A 23,182-nucleotide genomic window follows, 5' to 3' on the forward strand; every position below is an offset into this window, starting at 1 on the left:
AGGAAGGAGTTGGGAACCTGGAATCGAGCTTTGACAGGATCCCTACCAGGCAAAAAGCTCCATGCTCACAACCCCCATGAGCCCCCACCCTCCCAGAGCAACCCTCCAGCTCTTACTGGTGCATTTCTTGATGCTGCTGCCCTTCCTCAGCGCGTGGCGGCTCAGCTTGCAGTGGAAATTCTCCTCCCAGAACTCGGCAAACCAGATGTTCCGACGGTTGTTGTCCAGGGTCCTGCTGGAGAAGTAGCGGTCGAAACCTGCCCGGGGAGAAAGTGAATGGAGGGGATAAATTCCGGGGATGACAGAGAGGTGCATCACACATTCCCAAATTCCCCAGGCAGAGAGGAAGGGAGCTGTTGTGAGCGATGGGGGCACATCAGAGTGTTGGTGGGATTGTGTCCAAAGTGCCACTCGGGCAGAGATGCCAGTGGAAAATCCACGCAGGGAAGATCCTCTGCAGAGGAGAAACTTTCTGGGTCTTAGAAAGCAACAGGAAATGCCTCACAAGGTACACTGGTGATAAAGGGAGAGCAGAGAAAACATGGCACGTGGAAAATCAGGAGGTGATTGGCGGGCAAATCAGGAGGTCTTTAAGGTCCCTTCCAACCCAAACCATTCTGTGATTCCACGGTGGTTTCACAGCCAAAACCTGCAGTTAAGGAGGGCAAGCTCAGAGGACCAGCCCATACCTCTGACTGACACCCGCTTGGGCAGGATGGTGACAGAGCCCTCGGCCACCTCCTCCAGGTGCAGGACAGGGGCAATTTTGGAGCCCCAGCTGTCCGAGCCCATCCAGATGAAGTGCCCCGTCTGGTTCGCCCTCTTGGCCGCCTCCAGCACCCTTCTGTGGGAAGAAACAGCAGCAGCTGGGCCACCAACTCTGTGTCTGACCCCAGTGGGGACGCTGGCACAGTGCTGGTGGCATCTCCTGCTCCAGGCACCAGTTTGGCACAACCAGGTGTACATGGACACACAAAATCCAGCTGTGCCACTCAGCTCCCACACCCTCTGTCCTCCCAGCCCGGGCACACAGGCTGCTTCTCCCACTTCATTTGCATATTTGCTGACTGGTAATTGAATTTCCCCTTAATTACCCAACATTAAGAAAGAAAGAAAGAAAGAAAAAAGAATCAGGTTATGCTGCAGCAGGCAGGGAAAGCAGCAGCGTGGAAAGCACGTGCTCCCAGCATGGCCAGCCCCGGGAGAGGAGCAGCCAGTGCTGCCAGTGCCCAGCATGGAGCTAAACTGGGCTCTGCTGGTTCAACTGGGCTCTGCTGGGATCAACTGGGCTGTGCTGGGATCGGCAGGGCAGCAGCTGGGAGCAGAGATGCCATCAGTCCTGCTGAGCATCGCTCCTGGTGCCAGACACTCAGACAGCCCTGCACACTCCTCCAGTGCCAGCCAGGTCAGAAACTCAGCGGGAGGATGGGGATGGAGCATTCCTGGATCTGACCCTCCAGGCTGTGTCTCCCGGGGTCACTGTCCCCTCGGGGGCTCCTGTGGGTCCCCAGCCGTGTGGGAGGGGGCCCCAGGGCAGCTCCATCTCCCTGTGCAGAGCTGAGGCAGGTTGTGACTCACCCCCCCGCGTCGGAGCTGATCATTTCAAGTCCAGATGGTGCTTGAAACACGTAATAAGGGAAAAAACCCCACAGAAATGCAGCAGAGTGCAGACGAGATGGGAAGAGGCAGGCGAGCAGTGGGAGCTGTGCAGGCTGCTCCGTGCTCATCCCGGGCTGCCCTGGGCTCCAGGCACAGCCCTCCCTAGGACAGTCACAGCCCGTGTCCCACTCTGGGACAGCAGCACCTCCAGCTGCCCCTGGTCCCTGTGCGGGGCAGGGTCTGCCCAGGGCAAACCCAGGACACTCCTGGGGGATCAGTGATTTACACCTGAACTGAGCCAGGCAAGAATTCCAGCTACAGCCTTCCCAGTCTGTCCTTCCCATCTTCCAGGCTCCACAAGCCAGGCTGGCTCGAGGGTCAGGGTCATGGAGAACCCCACTCCTGAGCTGAAGGAGGCTGCAGAGGCCCACTGCCCAGGGCTGCAATCCCATTTGGATGGGTTTCCAGAGCCCTGATAACAGGACCTGCCATTTATCCTGCAAGGTAAATCCCTTTTCCCTCTCACCCCCACCCGATGTCAGCTCCGCAGACATTTCTATTAAGGAAGGAAAAGAGAAACTGGGAGAGTTTGCACATCTGATGTAAACTGATTTAAACTTGCAGTTTACCCACATTTACATAATGTTTGCTGATTAATAAATTAGACACTTAGGAAATCAGGGGTAGCTCCATGTGAATCATTCTGCTCCATAAACAACGGAGCTGCAGCCGCCGCTTCGCCTGCAGAGCAGCTCATCACCCTCAAGTGCGGCCACGTCCCTGGCCCTGCTGGGCACAGAGTGCTGGGGAGGTCCCCAAAAGGTCCCTGAAAGGTCCCCTAGATCTGTTCCTCCGCCACGCTGGGGCTGGAGCTGCTCTGCAAAGCAGAACCAGTGTCTGGGTCCTGTCCTGGCCAAGCTGGAGCAGCCCCTGTGTGGTGTGAGGTCACGATATCCAGGGCTTCCAAAACCAGTGCAAAGTGGGATTTTCCTCTGTTGGGCTTTGTGTGGCTGTGGTTAGATGGCAGCCACTGCCCAGGTGGCCGCTCTGAGTGGGTCCCCACTGCAGACATTCCCTGCCACGCTGCATGGTGAATCCTCTCCCCACTGCAGACACATCCCAGTGCGTCCCAGTGCATCCCAGTGCAGCCCTGCCCAGCCCCTCCTCCTGGCCAGGCCGGCCCCTGCACACCTGATGTCGTCCTCGTTGGCGAAGATGATGACGGCGCGGGCGTGGGAGGTCTCCAGGAGCCGGCGGATGATCTTGTCAAACTCCCCGGGCTTGGGCTCCCTCGGGATCTTCACGGACTGGGCCACGCAGACCCCGCCTGTGGCAGAGAGAGCCCGGGCACTGAGACACCCCACGAGTCCCTGTCCCCTGGGGTTGGCCCCTCTCTGGCAGGGCTCCTCAGCCCACCAGGCACTCCCACTGAGGGGCAGAGCTCTTCACCATCTCCTCAGCCCAGAGACCTCCTGGCCACCACCCAACCCCTGGGACGTGTCCCCCAGCCCTCCCCTTACCCCTGTTCACCCAGGTCACTGCCTTCATCCCTCCTCTTCCTCCAGCTCAGCCCTTCTGCACCACATTCCCTCCCACCCTGTATCTCCACAGCTTCTCTCTGCCTCCCACCCACTCCTCTGGTACCTGCCACCTTCTGCCACCACCACATCACACTCCAAATGTCCCCAGGACAGACACACGGTGCCACCCTGGCAGCTCAGTAAGGATTTTCCAGCCAGTTCCAAGCACCAGTTCCTGCCCAGCCCAGGATTTGCAAAGGGTTCTGCACACAGAGTGGTCAAACTCTGGCAAAACTACCCCATGGGAAGAGCAGCCAGGCCTTGCAGAGGGGTTTATTCCCAGCCCTATGGCACTGGCCAAGTTCCAGCCCAGCTTTCCAAGGAGCCATTGCAAAATCAAGTAATTAAAATTAAAAGAGACAATTGGAATTGGAAGAGCCCCCACACTTCACTGCTGGGCTCCCAACTTCCAGCTCCAAAAAGCCAGAGACCTCCTGCTCCTGCATTTCTGCAGATGCCAATAAAGAGAGAGATGGGAGAGAAAATTAAACATTGCGGGACCTTCTGGATGTAATTGATGGTCTCAATTTGCATAGTAAATGACACAGCTGATACCTCCTGCCACTAACAGATCGCAGCTTAAGCAAAGGTCAGCATAATTACCTCCCGGGGTTGGGAGAGACTCCCAGAGCACCGCCCTGGAGAGGAGCAGGACAGGACAGGGTGGGGACAGGCTCCAGGAGACTTCACTCCCTACGTGGAGCTGCAGGAAAACTGAGAAAATTTGGCCCCTTGCAGCCAAAACCCAAGAGAAGGGCGATGTGCTGGGTGCTGAGCAGGCGGGGACGACTGCAGGGATGGGGCACAGCATCCCCACCCTGAACTCACTGCCCGGGGCTTTCCAGGGGGCGTTTTGGGGGGTTTCTTTTCCTGTGGTAAGAAATTGGGCCAATTTGCTGTTTGTTCCCCATATGGGGAGCCAGATGGATGGAGAGGAGGGAGTTGGATAAACAGACAGATCAGCCAGGCGAGGCGGGCAGCAGCCGGCAGCGCCAGCAGGACAGGAATGTCCCAGCCTGGGGACACTCACCCTGGTCACCACCCAGCCCCCGGCCAGCCCGGGGTGTCACAGCACACTGCCAGGGGCCTCCGTGCAGCTTAATTACAGTTTCCATGGCAATCGATGGGAGAAAATCCAACAAAAGCAGCAGTTTGCAAACACCGAGAGGCTTCCAAAAGCCCTGGCACGGCCGGGCGGGAGCGCGCACACGCCAGTGGCAGCTGGGGGCTGGCACGGGCACACACCTGAGTGCCACCAGGCCCTCCTGCTAGGGAACATCTCCCTGCACACGTGGCACAGGAGATGGGCCCATAAATAAAGAAGAAAAGAGGTTAAATCGATGGCAGTTCAGAAATCACCAGGATGCTACTCGGCTGCTTCGTTAAATCAAACTAACGAGGAACGCGGCTCCTCCAGGTGACAGCCTGCAGGGCCGGAGCCCCTGGTTCCCACAGCAGATGCTGGCAATGGTTTTATCTCCTTAATTAATGAGAACGTAATCACCAACAGCGAGAAGTCCAGGGTGGCAGGGGGCAGTGGCTGGGTGGTTTGGGGCGCTCTGTCTCCTGGCACCTGCATTATTCACACCCTCGGCACCGCAGGCAAAGGAGATCGGCCAAGTGATGCTCCCACTGTCAGCACAAAAATCCATCTAGTCAGGACACTCCTCTAAAGCCAGAAATCAAAGGGAGGAGGTGGCAGCGATGGGGAGGAGGTGACCACTCTCCCTATTCCAGTAGGATGGCACAGCACTGCTCCCTGACTTGGGACAGGGTGTGACTCTGGGAGAGGACAGCAGTGAGGCATGGGGACCACTCTCCTCCTCCCCCAGCTCGAGAAAAGACCAAAGAGGAGCAGGAATATTGGATATGAGGGGAACATCCCACAGGCAGCTGCTGGAGGCAGTCTGGGATGCTGGCAAGCAGTCAGAGGATGCTCAGAGGAGATCCTGCACATTATGTCACTGGTGGCACAGGACACAGGGCACCCGCGGCAAAAAAACACAGCCTGAAAAACCCAGCCTGAGCCCACTTCCAAACCTCCCAACGCTGCCTGTGCCATCCTCAGGCACGTATCCCTCCCATCCCGGTGGGATCTCGCCTCCCCCGGCATCACCGGAGCCCCGGGGACTCTCCTGATGCCGCTGGGGGTGACGCTTGTTGTCAAACACGGGTCAGGGTTTAATCGCCACCATTCCGGCTCGGTGGGAGCGCAGCCACTCCGGCTTCCCCTCTTGATTGCCGGTGCTTAATTAGCTGGTGGCTCAGGGGCTTCTGCCAGGGCTCCCGCAGAGCCTGCCAAGCTCGCAGCGAGCAGGGACCGGCTCAGCCGCGCTGGGAACAGCGATGGGAATGTTCCCCCCACCCCGGGCAGTTCTGGGCGTCCCGGGGAGGGATCAGGCTCTGCACAGCCCGGCAGCGATGGCATTCCCAGCTCCCACCCTAATTCCAGCCTTCCCATGAAATTCCCGAGCCCGGAGGTTTAACTGGGAGCGGTGGGCTGCTCCCTGGGACTCATTGTCTGTGTCACTTCAGAGCCTCCAGGAAGCAAATGATGAGAGAAGAAGCCATCAGGGACAGAGATCTGCGCCCTCTCCTGCGCGTGGTGAGGCCGAAACGCTGCGGTCAAACCTCCTGCCTCAAGATTTGGGAGTGGCTTTTTGGGGGCGACCTCCCGGTGCAGCCACCGCGAGTAATGAGCCCGGCTGGAACCAGAAAGAGACAGCCAGGGATGTCACATGGGGATGAGCAAACGCATCACAAATACACATCAGGCTCTTAACTAAAAATATGGGAAACTTAGTGAAGGATGAAACAATAGAGGGGGAAAAACGGCGGCAAAATCGATCCGGGTATGTGACTAAGGAGCCCTGCACTGGGCTGGGAATATTCCCCTGGTCACAGACCCAAGGTGTGGCACACACCAGCTCTGCTACACAAACGTCCATCCCAGGCCTCATCTCCAAGAGCTTGGGGACAGCAGAGACCTCAACAATGCAGAACCAGAGGGTCCTGGGTGGGTCTGTCCAACACCAAAGTGATGCCACAGGTCAGGCGCACGGGGAAATGCTGGACAGAGGGGCTGGAGGTGGGGACACCAGGGACACCCTGCCATGCACCTTGGTGTGCACTGGAGATCCAGCTGACAGCCACTGTCAGTGCAGGATGCACAGAATTGATTTTGGGAGCGGAATGCACTTAAAACACTTTAAAATGGCTGAAGAAAACACATCCTTTGCAGAGTGAACATCTCTGCAATGCTAAAACCCAAAGAGCAGCACTCTAGTGAATAAGGACTCTCCAGCCACCAGTGCAGCCACCAGCAACCTCCAGGGGCCAACAGCATCATCAACTACAAATATGGATAAAGATAAAAAGACAAATGAATAAAGATGTAACAGCCACCCAGGTCAGACTGTCGTGGTAGCCCAGGGCCAGCCCCAGCTGCAAGAAGAACCCATCTCCAGGGCGAGTTTCTTCCCTGCATCGCTGTCGGAGGTCGCTTTGTGCCTCCAGCAGAACCGTTTTCCACCGCGCTGCGAAGCTTCAACGTGAGGCTCTGCTAAAAATTGAAACTGAAGGTCAAGTTGATAATGCATCAGAAAGCAAACAGCTTGAGTGCGAGCTGCTAACGACAGCAATGAGCATTATTGCCTGATGGAAATAAAACCCGACTCTGAAGGCTCGGGCTTGGCATGAGAAATGAAGCAGAGCGCTGTGGGGAGGAGAGCGGGAGCTGCTCACCCTGAGCCGGGTGGGTGAGGAGCCCCCCGGGGCAGAGCCAGCGTGGGGGGCTGGGGATGGAGCTGGGCTTGTGCAGGGCCCCCCAAGCATCAACACCCCCACGGGGAATCTCCACCACTTGACCAACAGCCAGCCAGCCCCTGGCACAGACCAGATCTTCACTCAGCTGACAGCCCTGCCCGTCCCTCTAACAGGCTGGAGGCCCCTGGAAGCAGCGACAAATTGCAGGGTCCTTTAGGCTGCTGGAGAAATGCAACTGAGAGCCAGGAACATCCCACAGAAGGCACAGATCCTTCCCAGTGGATCTGTGCTTGTAAAAAGGAGTTTGGTGCCTGCAGAGCCCTTTGCACAGGGGAAGACAGAGAGGTGAAGTGGGCAGAGAGAAATGCTCTTCCTCCGGACTGGCATTGCCACCACAGATGGCATGGCTGGGGGGTTTAAATACATAAAATAAAGAGGAAAAAAAAAAGAAGCAGCATGTTTTTGGTCCAGCCTCACCATTATTCACGGCTGTGGCTCTACTTCCATGGGCAAAGCAGTGTGGCTGACACCCCACCCTCGCTCCCAAGGGAGATGCTCCAGGGAGCAGCTCAGAGCCCAGCCAGGGCCCCACGCTGGGGCTGGCACAGACAGCTGCCACAAATCTCCACGTTCCTGCAGCGTGTCAGGGCCACAGCGTCACCACTGACACCACACGTGCTGCCCTCACACTGCAGGCACCGTGGAAATCTGCTTTTTGATAACTAAATTATCACTAACGCACATAATCGCCAGGTTATGTGGATACCCAAATTACAGGACTGCCGCAGCCCTGGATTAACACGGGGCCACTCTGGCTCCCTGTGCACTCCTTTACTCTGCAATTACACTGTCAGATCGTTAACATCTGGGTAGAGGAGCCCGTGCTAACCACAGGTATCTCAAAGGAGAAGAGCTCATGCCGCAGCAGGACCACCAGTCCCAGCCACCACTCCTTACTGGAGGAGGAGAGTGGGTTTGAATCGTGCCTGTGTAGCCCCTCGGCCACCCCACAGATCCCCTGGGGGGCTGCACCCATGGATGGGGCAGCAGAGCATCCCCCAGCCCCTCCCCAAACCCGCCAGGTGCTGTCACACAGCCCCAGCACAGCGCCTTTGCACCTGCAGCTCCCCACATCCCCTGCAGCCGCCTCTCCGGAGCATCCCCACGCGCTGCTCCTTGTGAAGCCACGGCCCCGTGAAAAATATTCCGCTTTCCAAGTGAAAATCCTGAAGAGCAGCTCCCAAGTTGGATCCCCAGATGGGTTTCTCTGCATACTAAAAGCACAGCCGGCTCCGGTGCCAGGGCACACGCGAGAGAGAGACGGAATTAACGCCGCTCCTATTTATAGGGCTTTGATTAGGAGCTCGTCACCTCGAAGTTTTTATTCTCTTTATCCATTTATAAGGCCATAACGCAGTTTGACTGGCTCCAGATAGGCCGGTGTCCCACCGACTCTGCCAGAACCTAATGTGCCATTCAGACACACTTAAGCCTGTAATAAGCAGCAGCCTGCGCCCTGCAGGGGTTTAACTGCCTCAAAAAAACACCCTTTAACTCCCGTCCCATCCCGTGCTGGGGGACTGAGGTGATGCCAAAGCCAGGAGGGACCCCAGTGCTGTGCCAGCCCCTCCGTGGGGTCCCGGGGCAGCTCTGAATTTGTGGTAGCAGCACCCACAGCAGCAATTCCCAGGGCTCCTCACCCATCCCAGGGTTGATGTTCAGGTCTGCACAAGCTCCTGTGTGGCTCCCAAGGCTGCTAATCCCCCCTAAGCATCCCAGAGCTCCCGTCAGCAAAACGCTTTCTGCCTCCAGACAAATCCTCCCAAAGAGTTTTGCTGAGCACGGACTTTCCGCCTGTCCAAAGCCCATAGACAAATTAAAGCACCTGCCCTGGGGGATAATTCCACTAAAATTGGGTGCAGCTCGTGGTGGTGCCAACTTGATTTTCTGTTAAAACCTGGGAGTATTTGTAAAAGTCTTGTCTTCTGGAAGGCGCCCAGCGCCGTGGCTCAGGCACAAAGGGAGGGGTGAGATGAGCTCAGCAGAGCTGGGGAGCAGGGACTGGGATCTCAGGATATTTCCCAAATGCAGCCTGCCCTGGGGAGTGGAGCAGCCCAGGAGTGCTGGTCCCAAGCCTTGCTGGAAAACTTGGATCCTTCTTTGGGCAGCCCCAAAACCCACAGTGCTCCGGGACCATCCCCCAAACCACACCATCCATCACCTCGCCCACATCCCAGCTCAGCCCAAGGAGTCCACATCCCTCCACCCCATCCCTTTTCTCCTCCCGTCTCAGCTGCTCCCATCCCAGGAGACATCCACTCACCATCCTCCCTGGACTTCTGGATGAAGGCCTCCACCCCGCTTTCACCGTAGCTGCCCTCGGAGGCCAAGGTGGAGACGTAATTCCACTTGAGGGCTTTGACAATGTCCACCATGGCCTGGGCCTGGTAGGTGTCCGAGGGGACCACGCGGGAGAAGAAGTCGTAGCGGCTGTTGTCGCTCAGATCCGGCGCAGTGGAGGCGTAGCTGATCTGGGGGATCTGGGGTGGAGCAGGGAAAGGCACGGAATCAGGGCAAGGAGGGGATGATCTCCACGGCCATGGCCATGCCCACGATCCCAAAGCCCTGCTCTGGGGCAGAGGGAGGTGGGAATTGAGGGTGGGCATGGGGGCAGGTGGAGCGTGTGGCACCATCAGGTGCTCCAGGGGACGTCGGGGTTTGGGGACCAACTGCAGCTCAGGGACACCCAGCAGGACCCCAAAAGGAGCACCCAATGTGGGAGAGACCAAAGAAAAAAACCATAATTCTGCCCTAGACAGCGCTCCCAGGGTCTCCCTTTGGCTTCCTCCCCAAGGAGGACAGTTCCAACCCATCCTGCCTCCCCCACCAGCCCTAAATAAGCCATTTAAATTAACCAGAGCTGCAGCACCTCTCCCAGCACACTGGAATGATTTAGCACCACGGGATCAGGCGATGTTTAACACTTACACAGCACTTTCCATCTCCAAAACGCACCACACATCCTCATTTATCTTAAAGATGGAAAAGGCTTATTAAATTATCAAGCCCAGGTTCTCCCCACCAGCTGTGGGAATCCGAGCTGGTGTAATAAGCCCCAGCCACCTCGCTGGGAGCTGCATCCCAGGGATGAGATGTGCACCAGGGTTGGGTGTCCCACACTCCTGGCCCCACTCCATCCTCCTCCTGTCCTGCATCTCCCAGTTCCTCCTTTGTTTCTCTGTGATTTCCCCTCTTCCACTCCTGCCTCTCTCTATTAAATGCGATTCCGGTGTTATAAACCCACGACTCCACCTGAATGCTAAAAGGCCCCTGGAAAGGAGCAGCCACCCTTCTACCTGCCTGCGAAATAGGAGATGAAAAAAAACGGGAGAGATGGAGCAGGAGTGGGAGAGGGAGAGGAAGGAATCTTTATCAAGGCACAAATAGGATTACTCCCCGTGACAATCTGCTTTGTGCTCCGTTCCGAGGGGCTCTGATCTGCTCGTTGGGGATCTCTGACTGGAGCCGGTGCATGAGGCTCCATTAAAATTCTGCTCAGCAGGTGAGGAGCTCGCCTGGCAATTGCTCATCCCGGGGGGATGAGCAGGGGGGCTGCTCCCAGCACAATCCCTCCCCTTCCCTGCCCAGCCTGCAGGATGGACACGGGCTCGGGATGGAGGCAGTGCCCACAGCGTGCCCACGAGGGCACAGCCAGCAGCAGTGCCCATGTCAAAGGGGATTTGGGGGCAGGGATGCGCCCCTGCCCTTCCAGAGGGTGTTTTCCCAACGATTTTCCCTCTGCCAGGTGTTTTGGTTTCACCTCTTCCACAGGGCACTGGTGATGGAGAGTTCCCAGCTATTCCCCACGCCACCACCATCCCACCCAAGCTCCAACAGCCCGGGATTAAACCCTGGCCTGCCCATTCTGCTCCAGCCTCAAGCTGGAAAACAAAGCCCAGAAAATACCTGTTGATCCACAGGCTATGGACTGGAAGCTGTGTTTTAATAAACAAAAGGAAAGGGCTTTTTTCTCTTACTCCTCTGCCTTGGATGAAAGTGAAAATAAAATACCAGTTCCCAAATGACCATTTCATAGATTTCTTCTGCCTTTTCCCCCTTCTGCCTTTTTGATAGCCCAACTCCTGGCACCAGCTATTTTCTCAGATAAAAGACAAAAGTCCTTTTAGGTACATAAAAGCAAAATGCAGGCAGGGAATTCAAGGTTCTTAGAAAGAAGGATGCAGTGGGAGCTGGGAACATCTCTCAGCTGCAAATTTGGGCACTGGTGGTCCTTTGTCTGACTCATCTCCAACTTGGGACAAACACTGTGGTGAGGAAATTAATAGGACCAGCTCTCCTACACCCCAAGAGTTGCTGTCCCACCAAGAGTGGGGAGTGGTCCCAGGGCAGGGGGTAAAACCTCCTTCCTTCTCTTGTTTTGAATCAAAACCCATCACCCAGAAGCACCCTGAGTCTGGAGAAACATCCCTTGGGGTAAGAGAGGTGGTGGGAGCCGGGGTTGAGGGTGTCATCCTGCTCCTCCAGGATGTGATTTACTTTAAATGCGCTGGGAAAGCTGCATTTGGTACCCTCCATTATCACCCATCATTAACTCAGGAACTGCTGTGGTGTTTTCTCCACCAGTGGGAGACAGAATCCCCCCAGACTGGGAAGAATTAGGCAAAGGTGGTGATTTCAGCACGTCCCAGCTCAGGCTTAAACTGTTGATGTCAACATCAGCCTGAGCAAGCAGGAAGGAATAACGAAAAACCAACCAAAAACCCCAAAACCACTGCAGAGCCAGAGCTGGTCAGGAGCACCCCACGAGCTCCTCCACCAACCCCCCATGCCAGAAACAGGGCCGGGAGCAGCCAATTCCCTCCCCATAATTATTAATTTCATGCATATCTCATGCAAACCCCTGGTTCGCCGACAAGATGGAATTGATTTAATTAGAATTTCCATCATCGAGCCATTTGGACGGCAGCTTTTAATTAGGGAGAGCGTAAAGCACCAGAGGGGCTGGAGCAGCCAGGGGCTGAGCGGGGCTGCCTGGAACTCGGTGTGGGGCTGGGATGAGCTGCAGCCCCATCCTGCTGCCCCTTCCCTGCGTCAGGATCCAGCCCTCAGCACCACCTCGGAGAGCGAAAAGGCGGGAATAAAACTCCAGGAAGCACAGCAGGATCAGGAGGATGCTGTCTGTGATCCTTGCCAGACTTCCCACTACCCATCCCACTCTTCCTCAATGAGGCCAGAGACCCCTCAGGGCTGGGGGCAGCCCAGGGGAGCCCAGGCAGCTGCAATTCGTTTCAATAAGCCTGGAGAAGGGCAAGGAAGTGAAGTGGCAGCAGCGGGTGATTAATCAGAGCGTCCCCTCGGTGAAGGTTATTCACCCGCTAAGTGGGGAAGCGTGTCCTGAATCGCTGCACCCCATTGCCCCCACAGCCCCACACGGGCAGGGGGGCTCAGCACTGCCAGGAGGGGCTCAGAACCAGGGCCTGACCCAGCTGTGCACCCACCAGCCCCAGGCAGCGCAGCCTCGTGGGCCTGCAGGTGCCGAGAGCCGGGCTGCAGCGCGGGCAGCGCCGTCCTCAGGTGAATTATTCATGTTGTACAACACAGCCCGGCGCTGCGGAGAGCGGCCGCACTCGCTGCCACGGAGGAAACAATCTCCTCAAAGCGCCTGGCACGTGTCAAACCCATCCCCTGGCTGCTCGCCCCACACTGAGGGCTCCACCTTGTCACAGCTCTTTCTGGGTCGGGAGGAAAAATACACCGCGGACCCCAAAGCGGCTTTTAGGGGATCCCATTTGCAGGAGGACAGCCTGGTTTCCCTGGCACCATCACCGCTGTGGTGGCTGAGGAGCCCGTGGGCAGAGCTGGGGCTGGAGAGGCAGCAGCAAGGCATGGGAAGGAGCTGGAATGTGCCAGAGCGCCCTGGCAGTGACGCCACAGAGATGCTATCACACGGAGCCCAGAGCGTGGATTTGGGGAAAGGATTTTCTGCAGGCAGAGCGACGAGGAGTGATAAAACCGGCTTGGACAGAGGATGCCGCATCTGCAAGTTGTTCTACTGATGAACAGCTTTAATTAGAAGGCGGCAGCTAACGAAGGACCTGTTATTTATTTATGTAGTGCAGGAACGACAAAAGCCCCGGCAGGGAGGAGCAAGGCCGGCCTAGCAGGAAGAGCTGGGGGCTGTGCAGGGGATGGAGCAGGGAGAGGTGCACAGGAGGGAGTGTGGGATGGGACAAGGACACCACAGCAGGCAGAGCATCATTCTGAGACAGCAACAGCCACCTGCAGTGTGCTCCTGGTCACAGGAGAGAAGGGGGAAAAACCGGAGGGCTGCTGTGCTCCCATCCCAGCCAGGGCTCTGCAGGACTTGTGTGGACTCTAATTCACTCCGTGCTGCTCGCTGGATATGCTGGAGCCCTCCCAGATGTGCTGGAGCCCTCCCAGATGTTCTGGAGCCCTCCCAGATGTTGCTGGAGCCCTCCCAGATGTTGCTGGAGCCCTCCCAGATGTTGCTGGAGCCCTCCCCAAGAACCCCTTGAGCGCTTCAGAGAGCAGAGCACTCAGAGGGCACTAGGAACAGCCCGCAGAGAAGGTCCCCATGTCCCAGCACTCCCCACCAGCTTCCCCGTGCTGGGGGAGCACCAGAGGGGACAGGAGTGACACAGCAACCCGGGGCCAAGCGGGAGCAGAGCTCCAGCAAGTGCCGTGCCCCAGGGAATGGGCAGAGGCAGCTGCCTGTGCCCGAGGCAGCCAACGCTTTGCTGAACCTCGGAGCAGAGTCACCCACGCTTAAAGGTCAGCGGCGGTGTGAAATGGAAGTCGCCTTATTCTCATTTTAAGCATGTTCCTGCCATAAAAGCAGTGTTTGAATAACAAAGAGCAGCAGCAGCACTCGGGTTGTGGCGGGGGGAAGAGTCTCCAGAGCCCCCAAAGCCCCAGCTCCTGCCTGCTGCAGGAATGGCTGTGCCCGGACAGGTGGGACAAGATCCCAATCCCATGGGAATGGTGTTCCTGTGCTGGCACCGCTGAGGAGGGCACCAACCCCCCTATTGGGATTCACTGCTGTCTAGGAAAGGATGAGATTTTCCTTATTCTCCTCTCCCAAGGGATTTTGAGGTCTGCATCCTCTACCTGCTCATCCTCCCCACTTGCATTTCTCCCTGCTCCCTTGGGTTGGGATCAGCTCTGGATTGAAGTTCCTGGGGCTCAGGATGCACCAGCAGCAGCACCAGTGCCTGCCTCAGGGCTGCACCTGAGTTCAGGGACATCCTTCTGCACAGGTACAGCTCTTTGCCCAAGGACCAAAACTGGAAGAGAAGGGTGACAGGAGAAAAAAAAGAAAACCACCCTAGAAAAACTTAAGTTGCCCCCGACTATTCTGACTGTCACTCTCCTGCCTCCTTCCCCACTGCCAGCCTCCCTCCTCCTCTCCAGAGCTAGTATTCAATCTTTTTTGTCTTGGCAAATAGCTTTTAAGTTCCTCCCACTCCCTCTAATTTATATTATTTTAATTATTGAATAGCCCTCTCACTCGTCACCTAGAACATTAACACGTTTTTTTGGTGTGTTTTTTTTTAAAAAAAGGGGACCCAGAAAAATCAAACTCCATCAGCAATCTGGTTTTTCCATCTTCACTAAGAGCTCCCAGCCCTCCCAGGAGGGCACCCGGCTCTCAGCACACTGGGCTGGCAGAGGAAGAGGAGGGGAAGAGAGAGGGGGAAACAGCCCCAACCCTGCAGAACACGGGAGTTTCAGGGTGCTGGGAGAAAGTCAAGATGGGATGAGACCCCATTGCCACTGGAAATGCAGAATATTTATATTTCTCCCTCATTTCTGCAGAGGGACTCTCGTTCACACACTCTGCAGCCCAGGGATGTGGTTGTGGATAAATAAATGTACAGCGAGGAGGAAAGGAATTATCAACTCCTCAGCATTCCTGCAGCTGGCACGGAGCAGGAGGGAGAGCTCTACTCATCCCACCACAGCCTGGGCACCCCTGGGCTTGGTGGCACAGGACAAGTGTCCCCAGCCTGGCTCATGTCCCCCAGGCAGGAGCAGAGCAGCTCCAGCTGTCCCCTGACATCGGCCATCACTGCCTCCAGCCCTGTGGCGGCCTGGCTCAGGCGGCACTTACATTTTGGGGTACAACCCCCATTCCTGAGGGAGTGTCCCCCAGAACCGGCACCAAACCCACCCTCAGCCCACCCCACATCCAGCCCCCACCATGGGATGGGAGCAGCAGCTCCACGAAGCCGGGGGAGATGAGACAAAACCCCTCCTGCTCCGAGTGTCGTCACTGGAGGGGGCTGGAGGAAGGGATCCCCGGGGACCTGGGGGAGGCAGGAGAAGCATTTTAACAACCCAGGCTCTGCCTCCCCCCAGCTGTGGAGGAAGAGGCACTTGTGGGAAAAGCCTGCCAAAACAGGTTTTGCCCAGGCATTCTCTTCACCTGGCCAAGCCCTACCTTGAAGAGCCGCAGGATGTTGGCCACCATGATGGACACGGAGCTGCCCGAGGCGCCGATGACGCCAACCACCCTCTCGGGCTTGGTGATGATGGGTGGCCCACCGCTGACACAGCGCACCTCGGTGCTGTCCTTCTCGATGAGGGCCTGCACGAAGGTCAGCGACTGCTCCAGGGCGTGCGTGTCCCTCGAGCACGTGTCCAGGATGCGGGCGCCCAGCGTGATGTTGGGCAGCAGGTCGGGGTCGTTGTTGATGCGGTCCAGGGCGAAGAGCATGGCCTCCAGGCGATGGATGCCCTTCTCCTTCTTCAGCTCCCCGCAGGCTTTGCCCTCGGCGCCCCGGCCGTGCACGGGGAAGAGCCCCCCGAGCGTGATGTCGCCGTCGATGCGGATGGAGTTCATGTGCGGGTAGCCCTGGCCTTTGGGCTTGGCAGCACCCCCGGGCGCCCACCCCCAGCTCCAGGCACTCAGGAGGAGGCAGAAGGACAAACGCTCCATGCAAAAGTGAGCCCCGCTCATCGCCAACGCCGTGCTGGGGCAGAGCTCGGGCCGGGAACGCGGCGGTCACGGGGCCGGGCTGGGCCGGGCGGGCGGCATGGCTCCGGAGGGATCCTGCCCCGGCACCGTCAGCGGCTCCCGGCGGCTCTGCCGGCCCCGGGGGAGCAGCGGGACGTCGGGATGCAGGAGGGTGCCGGGGGCTGCATGGCTACACCAGGGAGGAGAGACGGCGGCAGAGACACGAGCCCACGCAAAGCTTCGGGTCCTTCCTCCGGAGACCTTGGAGGGACAGGGGGAAAGGGGAGAGAGAAAATTAGGCAGGAGCAGGAAGAGGACATCGGCTATTCTGGGCTTTCATCAGGGAGCTGGCGGAAATTAGCACCAGGGGTTATTGCAAAAAATAGATTTGGGATTCGCCGGGTCTTTGATTCGTGCCAGGGGTTTTGGCTTAGCCCGAATTGCATCTGGGCAGAGGGACTGGTCAAGGCCACGAGGACACTGCCCCACAGAGCAGGACAGGTTAGTGACCAGCTCAGAGGGGGCCTGAGACCCTGTCCCAACCTGTCCATCTTGAAGGGATCTGTGAGGGTGGGACAAGTCTCAAGACTCAGAGTGAGGCAAACCCCATACACATCCCCCAGCCCTACTCCCTGCCCATCCTAAAACACCCCTACTTTTTCCCAACAGGTTTTTCAGTCACCTTCCACAAGCCCACTTGTCCTGAGCCCCACAAACTGAGGTCTGCATCCTCAGCTAGAGCCAGGCACTGCCAAAACCCAGCGCTCCGGATCCAACCCAAAGCACTGCACTCCTGCCACTCTCCCTTCAGGCCACTGATTCCTGAACCAGCATCTGCATCCATTATTGACGGCTTCCAGCAGCAGATATCGACAGCACCTGAGCTGCCCCCTCCCCAGCAGCACAGCCCCTGCCTCAGTTTCCCCCCGAGGCAGGTTCTGCCTCATGCCCATCCCCGCCGTCTCCCAGCAGCCGCTGATGGATGCTGAGGGCAGTGCATGATTAATGCAGGCACCAAAAGCAGCGCCGAGCTGAGCAGGCAAATGCATTCCCCAGGCAGGACGGGCAGCAACAGTGAGACCAAGGAAACAGCTTAAATTAATCTCAGCTCAAGCCCAGAGCTGGCACCCAAGCTCACGGCTGGGGGACAGACCCTCACCAGTCCCGAGGGTGCTCCCGCTCCGCAGCCATCCCAGCCAGGAGGACCCTGGCTTCAACTCACCTCCATAAATTATGCACCTCCCCGCCCGCCGCAGCCGCTTGAAGGCCCATCTCCAAAGCGATTCTGACAGCCGGGGCTTTTAAGGAACCAGAATTACCCGGTGCCCAGCTCTGTGCTTCCAAAGGCAGGAGGTTGGGAATGCTGCAGCAAAACCCCCGCCCCAGCCTGCCGGGAGAGCCCCTGGATGGGGATCAGGGACAAGGATCAGCCCTCTGCATGGTCCTGTCCCCTCTGCAAGCACCACCCCACACATCAGCAGTGGGCACGGAGCAGGGGAATGTGGCTCCTGGCACGGCCTGGGAGCGGGTCAGGCTCTGCCCGTGCTGGGGAGGAGGAGGAGGATGGGGAGATGAAGGGATGCTCAGACACCACAGCCGCCTTCACAGCCCCGCACCAGCCAAAAGCAGGTCACCTCTCCCACCCTCATCCCTGGAGCTGCAACATTTCTGCCCATCAAAGGTGGGATGCTCACACCACGGACCCGCTCCCAGGAAAACCCTCAGAGCCCACGGCAGCTCCCGCAGAGCTGGCAGTGCCCCCAGAGCCCACTGCCTTTCCCTTTCTTCTTTTAAGCTTTTTCCCTCTCTGTTCTCTCCCCTTTGTGGCTCCTTTGATCATATAATCTGAACGAACTGAAGGTAAAAATATCACGGCAGGCAAGAAGAAAGCGCAAATAATGGGGAGAGGAGGAGGAGGAGGAGGGAGCTGGTTCGGATCCCTCACGGAATCATCGGGGGAGAGGGAGCCGGAGTTACCCGATGAGCCCCTGCTGCAAACGGCCCAGGAAGGGGTGACAGATGAGCACCCCTGTCCCCTCCACCTGCCCCCAGCACGCCCTCAGCCACACACAAGTCACTGCTTCCACACAGCCCAGACTTTGCTTCCATCGAGCCTCCCCAAAGCAGCTGCTCCATCCACCAGGGGCACATCTGGAGGGAGGTGCACATCTGGAAGAAGACACCTGCCTACAGCAGGTGCTCATGGAGCAGGGAACCCGGGCAGCGAGGGGTCACAGCCGCCCTCCCGCTCCACCTGCACGGCTCCACAGGGGCACCACGAGGGTGGGACCATCACTCAGCGTGGTGCTTACCCAGCCCCGAAGGAAGGAGCAATTCTGCTTTCTCCTACTTCCACCAGCGCGGCGCCGCTGAGGACGGAGCCCTCCCATCGCCCTCATCCCGGCTCTGCCGCAGCCCCATCCCGAGCTGGGAAGTGGCACAAGTACCAACCAAACCGAGATCTCCAGAGCCCCGGGGTGGGTCATCCCCTGCCCGAGCCAGGGTGGGCTGAGCAGGGCCGAGGGAGCCGGTGCTGGGTGCCGCTGCCCCAGGACGGGCTGAGCCCTGCGGGTCCCCGCAGCCCGGACATGGGGCTGGCAGCACGGTGGCATCCTGCCCCCCTCTAGTGGTGGCCATCGGGCCACCGGCATGGCCAGCCACGGAGGGCCGTGGAAGGAACAGGAGAGGGCTCAACTGGGCAGACGAGCCCGTCTTGGGGCGACCTGGTCTAGTGAAAAGTGTCCCTGCCCATGGCAGGGGCTAGAACTGGCTGAGCATTAAGGTCCCTCCCAACCAGAACCATTCTGTGATTCCATGAAATCAAACTCTGATTAAAAATTCCCCCACATCACAGAGATCCCCTGCTGCAAAACCCTCTCCACCGCCCGGAGGAGCAGCCGGCCACCCCAGGCATCACCTCTGTGGCTCCTTCCCACAGCTCCTCCTGCACATCCCTGCGAGCACTGCCCGGGCTGGGCTGTGGTGACACACACCCCGGACAGACCCCAGTCCCCAGAGCTCTGCCTGCTGCAGGATCCGTCATCTCCCAGTTCAAAGCCAGAGCATTTTCTGGGGCTCATTAAACCCGTCAGAGGCTGAGCTGGTGACACAGCCCAGGAGATGCTGCAATGACCAGCCGAGAGCACCCAGCACTCACCTGCGTGTCCCCATCCCCAGCTCCACCAGCACCAGAGACCCCAGCCCAGCCCTGGCACGGGAGGACTGTGCCAGCTTGAGCCATGTTGGCTCCTACCAGCTCCACAGCATCTTTTTGAAAATCAAGGCTGTTTCTTTCCCCACCTGCTCTTCCTCCAGCAAGCAGGGCCAGCCAGCAGGCAGCACAATATCCCAATTAGTGTACACTCACTCTTCCCGCCTGCAAGCAGCTACAGGGGACTTCGCTTGGCTCCTGGTCTTTTTAATTGCGAAAGCTCGATGAAGTAGAGCAGAATGGAGAAGTGGACAGAGGGAGGGGACGCCAGGCTAAGTTCTCTCCCGACAGGCAAAACCTTAAGTATTCAGGTCCAGTCCCCCTGCGTTCGCTCGGAGAAGCGAGGCCACGGCTCAGCAGGCAGCAGAGAGCAGAGACCCCAAATTGTGCCACCCAAATGCCCCCAGTGAGCTCCAAGACACAGCCCCTGCCCCAGCAACCCCTCGGTGGATGCATGAACCGGTATCACAACACTCACACAAGCCCGAGCCCATCACCGAGGGGCAAACTCGTCCTCTCTGCAACCAGGTCCTGCCAGCACCTGGTGGGGAAAAGCTGGGTACGACCACCCACACGAGCGCCCTGGAGCATCTCCTGAAGGATGCTGAAGTCCGAACAGAAGTGCTCCCGTAGGGCACAGACGAGATCCAAGGGAATATTTATCACACCGTATTTATATATGTCCTTAGCTGCAGCAAACCCTCTCCTTCCGCCTCCCTGCCGCTGCCAAGCGGGTCAGGGCTAATCCCTCACTTTGAAGGATGGGATGGTGCGGCAGGGGGGGAAGGCGAGCAGGATCCAGCCCCGGAGCAAGCGGAGAGAGAACAGCAGCTCACCTTGCGGGCAGGCGGCGCGACGTCTCCGCCGGCAGCTCCAGCGGGAGCGGCTGGAAAGGAGGGAAGGAGCCTCCGCTCGTCCCCGCTCCCGCCACGTGCAGCAGAATCCCGCAATTAATTTTTTATCGCCATCCGCAATTTGGGACGGGGCTGGCTCCCAGCGAGAGCGCGGCCTGACTGCCGGCAGCGCCCGGCGGCGCCCGCTGTCCCCGCTCCCCATCACACCCACGCCCCGACACTGCGGTGTGGCAGTGCCAGCCCCTGCCCACACCCCCCCGGCCGTGGCTCCAGAGCCCCCCATCCTGAGCAGGGCTCGGTGCGGGGCCATCCAGGGGTCTGCAGGGAGGAAAACCCTCGGTGAGACGCGGCGCCCCGGAGGAAGAGCCGGTGCCCGCAGCGGGCGCGGAGCCGGGGAAGGCGGCGGGCGCGGGTTCACGGATGTTATAATTAGGACCTGCCACTTCTTCAAGCCCGCTGCCTTTCTGGGAAGAGCTGGAAGGGGGTGGCTGAGCTGACAAATCCATCCTCCTCCTGCCTGATGCCAAAGTTGAAGCACGTGATGCTTTTTCGGGGAGCCGTTCGGCTCCTCCGCAGGGCGATGCCGGCCCCTGGGATGTGGGGCCAGGCCATGGCTCCACTCGAGCTCGGATTCCCACAGGAAAATCCCCTTGACGCTGCTCCGACACCTCGGGGTGTAGCTCAGCACCCCTAACCCGGCGCCTGACGCCATCCTCTAAAGGGCTTTGCCTGTACCCCCCAGCCCGGGGCAGCTGGAGCCACCGCTGCCCGTGGGGACCCTCTGCCATCACAGAGAGGGACCACCCTCACCAGGGCCCCCGGCACTGCCCCTCCGGCGTGGCCAGGCTGGCCAAAATCAGGCGGGATCTCTGCACATCCCATCGGACCGAGCCTGCCGGCTCAGAGGTGGCAGGTCACAGGGAAAAAGGGTCTTGTCCCAGCTCTTCCCCCGCCGCAGCCTTGCCCAGCACATCCCGCAGCGCATCATCCCCCGCTGCCTGGTGCGGATAAACGCTGCTTACAGGGCGCCAAGGCAGCCAAAGGAAACGAGCTTGTTCTTTTGGCACTTCTCTTGGCGTTTTCCCCGAGCTCCTCGCTGCATTCAACAGATCAGCTCCGCTCCTTCCCTTCATCCTTCCATCCCTCCGTCCCTCCCCGAGCCCTGCCCGGGACACACGGTGGCTTCCTGCGGTGACCGCCAGCCCTGCCTCGTGCCACCCGCGCCGGGCCCCGAGCCACAGGTCACCTGCAGCGCGATGGCGATGGCAAAGGCAGTGACTCACCCGCAGCCTCTCCGTCGCAGCCGCCGCCGAAGGCAGCGGGCATCCCCCAGCGCCGGAGCAGCCCACGGAAAATCACCCGGCTGGCAGAGCACGGCAAACTCATCACACCGAGGGGAGGAGGAGGAGGAGGAGGAGGAGGAGGAGGGCTGGCGGGGCTGCACCCGGGCAGGCAGTGGGAGAGTTCTCCTGTTTTTTCTCACGGCTGCCAACTTCCCCAGCGGCTCCCGACGCCTCAGATCCGCTCGCCCGGAGAGCGCCGAGGAGCGGGAGAACGCTCGGGGAAGGGAAGCGAGCCCGTGCTGGAGCGGGGCTCTGCCCGGCCCAGGGGCGCCTCCGAGGGATCGCTCTGGCCCCGGGGAAGGGTCGTACCCCCCACAACCCCTCCGAGCTGGCAGGGAAAGAACAGCCTTCAGCCCTTCTCCGCTCTCCTGTCCCCCCTGCCCTGCCCTGCGGCGGCTCTGCGGGCGCTGCCCGCTGCGGCGAGGCGAGGGCAGCCCCCGCCGGCGGCTCGGCCACGGTCACGGCCACCCGCCCCTGTCCCCTGCCTCCTGCCCCGAGCCCTGACAGCCCCCGCCGTCCGGACGAGTCCCCCCCGGCTCCCCTCCCGGAGCCCTCGCCGGCCAGTGGCCACCTCTGGGGACAAAGGTGGCACGTTGGGGACCGGGGCAAAGGGTGCCCTCCGTGCCCCTCGGGCGGGGAGAGCGGGGCGAGCAGGGGGCAGCGCTCCGCAGCCCCCAACAATGAATAATGCGATGAGTGGGAGCGCGGGGGGAGCGCTGGGGGTTCCGGGCTGCAGCCCCCGCTGTCGCAGCCCCCCCCCCCCCCCAGCCGAAAAATAAGAAAGAAAAGCGGAAAAATCGCCGGAGCCTTATGGAGGGGAGGGGAGCGGCGAGGCTGCAGGGAGGAGGAGCGGGGGGCACTCCAGCCCCGGGGGAAGGTGCGGGGGCACCGGACGTCCCGGGGATGCTCCCCCCGCGCCGCCCGCACTTACCCGCGGGCAGTGCCAAGTTGGCGGCGCCGCCGGCCCCGTCTCCGCCCGGTGCCCGGTGTCGCGATCTGCCCCCGGCCCCGGGGGCGCGGGCAGCCGGGGGGGGCCCTGCGGCGTGCGGCGGGGGCGGCCCCGGCCCCCCCAGCCCCGGGCCGGCCCGGGAGCCGAGCGAGCCGCAGCCGGGCGGGACCCGCCGCGCTCCGCGCACCGCAGCCGCGGCGAGGAGGAGGAGGAGGAGGAGGAAGAGGTGGAGAAGGGGGAGGAGGAGGGGGAAAAGGAGGAGGAGGAGGAGGAGAGCCGGGGCCGGGGAAGTTTTGCATGAAGAGGAGCTGGGAAGCCCGCCGCCGGCTTTGCCAGCCTCTTAAAGCACTAGCGCAGCGCAGGGACCCCCGGCCCGAGGCACCCCCGGCTCCTGGAGGAAGGGTCTCCCCGCCAGGCTGCTGAGGGTCTCCGGCTCCCTGCAGTGACAGCCATCCTCGAATTCCCTCTCGCAGGTGAGAGCAGCTCCCCCAAGCAGCGACGAGGGAGGATGCTCATCACCCCAAGCCGCTGCCCTTCTCTTCTTCCTCCCTTTAAACGCTGCCAACCCCGCGTCCCGCGGAGCTGGGCTCCTGCCTCGCCTGCTTGCCCCATCAATCCCCCTCGCCGGGCCCCGCGGCTCGGAGGAACCCGTCGCGCTGAGTCGATTCATTAATCCAGAGAAAACACAACCCCCTGGTAATGGCCATTGACACATTAACTGCTGCGATCCATCACGGTAATGACACGGTGGTGATTGCTCGGTCACCGGAGCAATTAGGGCACACCCTGGCGCTCACCAGCGGGCACTCGGGGCTCCCACGGCTCCAGCCCCTCCTGGGGGGACCCATCCGCGCACACCAAGCCCGGTCTGGCTGTGGGGAGG

The 23,182-nt window shown here is 59.7% G+C and overlaps 1 protein-coding gene across 1 annotated transcript in view; it reads right to left on the reverse strand.

Annotated features, from left to right (window-relative positions):
• The window catches only part of GRM4 (glutamate metabotropic receptor 4), a 34,227-nt gene extending 11,868 nt beyond the window's left edge, over positions 1-22,359 (reverse strand). The window contains exons 1-6 of the mRNA XM_066335980.1: positions 22,282-22,359; positions 15,427-16,203; positions 9,268-9,484; positions 2,791-2,926; positions 690-844; positions 117-257 (exon numbers count right to left, since the gene is read on the reverse strand). Of these exons, the coding sequence (XP_066192077.1) occupies positions 117-257; positions 690-844; positions 2,791-2,926; positions 9,268-9,484; positions 15,427-15,945 (1,168 nt within the window). The 5' untranslated portion in view covers positions 15,946-16,203; positions 22,282-22,359. The remainder of the gene's footprint in view (positions 1-116; positions 258-689; positions 845-2,790; positions 2,927-9,267; positions 9,485-15,426; positions 16,204-22,281) is intronic.
• Positions 22,360-23,182: the final 823 nt, after the last annotated feature.

Source organism: Sylvia atricapilla, chromosome 25, assembly GCF_009819655.1.
Source record: "Sylvia atricapilla isolate bSylAtr1 chromosome 25, bSylAtr1.pri, whole genome shotgun sequence".
NCBI lineage: Eukaryota > Metazoa > Chordata > Aves > Passeriformes > Sylviidae > Sylvia > Sylvia atricapilla.